This window comes from Haemaphysalis longicornis, unplaced genomic scaffold (assembly GCF_048455015.1).
Source record: "Haemaphysalis longicornis isolate Haplotype H1 unplaced genomic scaffold, Haemaphysalis longicornis Haplotype H1 scaffold_6, whole genome shotgun sequence".
Taxonomy (NCBI): Eukaryota; Metazoa; Arthropoda; class Arachnida; order Ixodida; family Ixodidae; genus Haemaphysalis; species Haemaphysalis longicornis.
In genome coordinates, this window is record NW_027526407.1 from 71,480,855 (window position 1) to 71,485,820 (window position 4,966).

Genomic DNA, 4,966 nt, shown 5'->3' on the forward strand with positions numbered 1-4,966 from the left:
TAAAAGCGAAGGAATCGTCTTTTATTCATGTTTAAAACCATAGGAGACTCCAAACAGCAGAGTATAAAAACACTGATAAAAGACGTAGTGCCGCAAACGCTTGTCTTCCTTCTTCAGCGGCACGGCGAGTGTTCCGCAAGGCACTTAGGCAGGCTGCAGAAAGAACACGGGACAACGTTGAGAAGATACACAACAAATCGCACAAAGGAAAGTAGTCAAGCGGGGACTAGCTAAAGGGAAGGTAGCTCGAAAATAATCAAAACCATTGGGAACGTTTGCTCAAGAGGGTTGCACGCCTGTAGGGAAGGGTCAGCAGTGGAACCGCGGCTGGGAACCGAAGAAAACGAAGGGAAGTTTGCACGGGGAAGCCGCACTGTGTGGACGAGGCAGTTAAGTAGTGGGGCACAGATGCTACGAGCGGAAGGCTACTCGACACGGGTAGAAGAGAAAAAAAATTATATGAGCAGATTGTATGAGCACTCAGTCCCCCCGAGGAAGAAAAGGACCGATTGAAGGAAGCTCGTTCACCCTACAGCTGAGAACAGACATTTATAGCACCCTACATTACCTCCCCTGGCGCTTTGATGAAGACCGTAAGTAGCCCCGCAATGAAAGCATCACACGAGAATTGCGTTGAGGTCCGCTTCGAGCAATAATGATTCCCATGGAAAAATACTTCCACGTCGCGTCTACAGCACAAACGAATCTCGTTCAGGAAGTCTGCACCCCACGCATAGAACCGGGGGGTTATATGCTCGAACCAACCAACGGCGAGCCTTCCAGAAGAAAGAGGGCAAGCAAGGGCGACTCACCTTGGTTGGAGTACTCATCACGCTCGAGGGCACCCGCTCGATTTGGACACGGAAAGTCCGAGGAGCGGTTCCGGGCCCACAGCTGGAATCCTCGTCCCCGCTGTCTTCGGGTACAGAACCTGGCGCCTTCGGGGCTGCCGCACCCCCAACCGCATCGGAGAAGGTGTCGGGGGACGAAGTGGAGGGGTCCGACACAGTGCCACCTTCGATCTTCGCTATGGCCCTTGCCCTTCGTCTGGCCTGTCGCAGCTGAGCTTCCAGCCTGATTATGAAGTTTGGACGCAAATCGGCGCCCTCGTCACGCTCGTTAGTACCGCAGCAATGGCAGCCCAATCGTTGACCCATAGCGAAGCTTGATCCTACGCTGGCAGCTACTGTCCGGCAGGTCCTGGAGCGTTGAGTACTGGCGGCCTGTTGGGCGAACGCCGAAATGTGCGAATGCGGGAGAGTCTTCCCGCACTCAATTTAAAGCGCCTGCTTGACTAACGTCATTAAGCCACGCTTCAAGGTTATCAAGGCTACAAGGCATGAGAGAACACATCTGATAGCGCAAATCGCTGTTCTTTTTTATAGCGCGTGTATTGGATGTGCAATACTTGCGCTATAATCATGTATCCGTACTCGATTTGTTTGTGAAGGTGAATTGGGCGATTCCTTTACTTGCTTGTTTGCGTACGTAATCAGGCATCGTATTTCTTTTTTTGTTCGAATGAATATGGAACTTCACGCTTGTCAAGGCTTCGGTATAGACGCATCTGCGCACGCCTGTTTTCATTTTTGAAGTCTTTCGGCTAAAAGTTTCATGGAACGGTGAAGACAAACTTCAACTTGTTTTATTTGAAAGATCTTGCCTTTGGTGGTAATACTTTGATTTTGCTACAAAAGAATAAAGCATTGAAAAACCACTAACGGAACACTACAAAACGGCGGCAGTGACGTATTATGGCAAATACTAGCAACCGATTAATCAATGGGTTTGTTGTATGTTATCCTTGTAACTGTACTACAACAAAACATAACTCGGAGCAACAGTTCAATACCAAAGTTGGATTCGTAGGCCATGGTTTTGGTTGGCTCCCACCAACAGCACAACAAGTTGCTATTACAGCGTAAAAATGGCAACAAAATTATTAGACAGTGTCCATTCCTGCGCTTTCCTTTTGCCATTATCTATATTAACTGTATGTGGTTTGCGTTCAAATCGGCTCAGTGTTGTGGAACAAAATCATCTACTGCAACGACCAGACTCAGTTTGGTTCTTCCAGTAATACTGAAAAGGGCAATACACAATAGACTAGACAATATACATTGTACATTGTCTTAGAGTCCTATTTAAGCTGTCCACAATGGTGCACGACCGGTGATCTGAAATTCGAATTGAATTTTGCGATGACTACATAAACGTCTGTGTCTGCGGGTACGCCCACTGCTCAAAATTAAAGAAAAGCGCACTGTTGTCTTTCAGTTACTATATGTGTTGAACACAAAACAATTTGATCTATCTATAGTTTATTTTTTGGCAGTATGTAATACTAGAAGTGATGACAGGACTATTTTTTTGCGTGTATTTGTGCATGCGGCGATGAAACTGCTGATCATTGTCGTGACTCCTTTTTAAAAAACGGAGCACCAATGTAATCTTGGTGACTCACATTTTTAAAAACCAGTGAAAAACACGAAGGCGCAAGTCAAAGAAACGACAACACGGTCGCTAGACTAACAACTGAACTTATAATTGAAGAATTATACATCCTACAATCAACCGACAACGACGCATGCGCAAAGTCTTAGCACAAAAAGACTCACGACATATTCATTGCAACCAGCCTAATCAGCTTTGTAGGAATGCAATCTATCACTCAAGGCAATGGGTGGTACATTCCTGCTGTACCGTTGATTGCCTTTGGTGATGGAGAGATTGCGTTCCTATGAGGCTGATAAGGGTGGTTGTAATGAATATCGTGTGTCTTTAACCGCGATAGCGTTATCACGGCAATTTTTCGATTTTCCTGTGCCTGGCCTGCTAGCTGTCAGCTATCAGCCGTGCCCATCATGCGTGCACGGAAACACGTCGTCGCTGCCACCCACAAGCAACGAATAAGGCAGCGAGATGTCAGCATAAATCTGGAATGAGACACAACGGCGACTGAAGTAGTGAAAAGGGGACAATTACTACAGCGGCGATACAAGAAAGGACACGCATTTCCAGCAGATACCGCGCCTGCGCAGCAAAGTTCGTTCTACGTCCTGTCGGCGGTAGCATGCTCGGCAGATACAATCACCAGTCGTGCCCGAAACTGGTGGCATCACAATAAAAGCACCTCTCCACCGGTCGGTAAAAATTGAAATTTTCGGTAATTCCCGTGCCCAAGCCACACCATGACTGCGAGGCGCGCAGTAGTGGAGGACTCCGGAATAATATCGATAACCTGGATATATTTAACCTGCACTGAAACCTCGGAACACTGGCGGTTTTATTTTCTGCTGCCATTAGAAAACTCCTCCCGTGGCCGCGAATCGAACCCACGTCCTTGGGTTCGGTAGCGCAATGCCTTAACCATTGAGCAACCGTAACTGATACCGGCCCCAGCATTGAGTCACCAAACTAAAACAGGAGGCAATAAAGGATTAACACCAGTCACACCGAAATCAAGCAAAGAATACAATAAGTGCAGGAACCAACTGAAATGAAATCCAATGTTTAGCGTCTGATACATAAATTTTCCAACTATTTTCGATATTCCCGCGGTTCTGTTTCCGGTGCAATGTATTTGACAAAAGACGCAATGCGCCATGGGGCAAAGCGAAAAGTCACCCTGAAAAAAGGTACGGATATTCTCACTAGACAGCAGTCATGGAACAATGCTCGGCGTGCCCTATAGAGTCCAGCGGCAGAGCCGGCTTCACAATCACCAAAAAACAAAGAGAAAATGTTTAATGACTTGCCCACATTGCGCAACGCTAACCAAGAGAAGAGCAAGAATGAGAGATGAAACGATAACACTCATGAAGCCCTTGAACACAAGGCGGATGTTACTGAGTCTACCACACCATTGTAACTTAAAGGTAGCGAGGAAGATCAAGTGAACACTACCCTCAGGACCGCATATAAGGCAGCCCTCCACCTCGCAATTTCTAGCATGAGACAAACTGACAGCCGATGGGCCAGCAATGTAACCGAAAGGACAAGCAGAGACGGGTCTAAAAGAAGAAGGCCTTTAGCTCTATGGAGGGTGGAACTAAGAAAATTCGGAGGCAAAGAATAAATTTGGGCAGCGCCGCACAGGAGTGGGTGAAAACCGTTGTCGTGGCGTAGACCTGAATGGTCTGTTGGTGATGTTGACGTTGAAGAGGCCCCCAATTTGTGTCTGTAAAACATATCTGCAGAAACCAGACCAACCGCTGGCCTGACACCAAGGCCGTGGTTCGGGAAACGAAGTCGGGCCGGGTCATCATAAGCAAGGCAGGACCCTCCCCTACACCCACGGGGAATTATCGAGTGACTCCACCACGGTCATGTCACCAAGACAGCGGCTCAGCTAAAAAAAAATTACCCCGTCTTCCCGAGGGGAACCCTGAGTAGGATGCGGAGCATTGCGGCGTTCACCTACGTTTCCCCCAAACCCAACTACTAACACAACGGAACGCAACGGAACCCCCGATGGGAATGTAGACGTTGTTGACGTTTACAAATGGCTTCCCGTTCTCGAAGGTTCGGTTCCGCCGCTCGCTTCGTACGTTTGCGTTCCACTTCACGTTCTCGAAGTTCCGGTACCGCCACTCGACGTTCTCGAACTGACGCTGCTTGACGTTGCCGAAGCTCAGGATCCGCTGCTCAACGTTGACGCTTCGAAGCTGCTTCGTGCTAACGAAGTTGAGGGTCCGCCGCTCGCTTCAAGCGTTTGCGGTCAGCGTCGCGTGCCCTTCGCTTCGCAGCTTTGTCTTGAGTGGACGTAACGTTGCTATTAGTGTTTGGGCTGATGCTGACGCGTGCTTGCGTAAGCCCACTTACTGGCGGGACTATTGCTTCCATCACACTTCATCAGAAGCATCAACAGAGTCAACCGAAGCAAGCGCTGCACTGAACACGCGCAGCGCTCTACCCGTTGTATATTCACACTTGAAGGAGAGGAGACTAGAGGAGGAGAGTAGCG

The 4,966-nt window shown here is 48.3% G+C and overlaps 1 protein-coding gene across 1 annotated transcript; it reads right to left on the bottom strand.

The window, feature by feature from the left end:
• Window positions 1-1,321, bottom strand: LOC144141643 (uncharacterized). Its single transcript, XM_077673182.1, has 2 exons — window positions 813-1,321; window positions 1-153 (listed from the first exon to the last, which is right to left on the bottom strand). Exons 1-2 carry the CDS (start codon window positions 1,155-1,157, stop codon window positions 145-147), a joined length of 354 nt encoding a protein of 117 aa, XP_077529308.1. The 5' UTR covers window positions 1,158-1,321; the 3' UTR covers window positions 1-144.
• Between the last annotated feature and the right edge of the window lie 3,645 nt (window positions 1,322-4,966).

Bases quoted from the DNA above. Each gene is read 5' to 3' on its own strand.
- LOC144141643 (XM_077673182.1), bottom strand. From the start codon at position 1,157: ATGGGTCAACGATTGGGCTGCCATTGCTGCGGTACTAACGAGCGTGAC.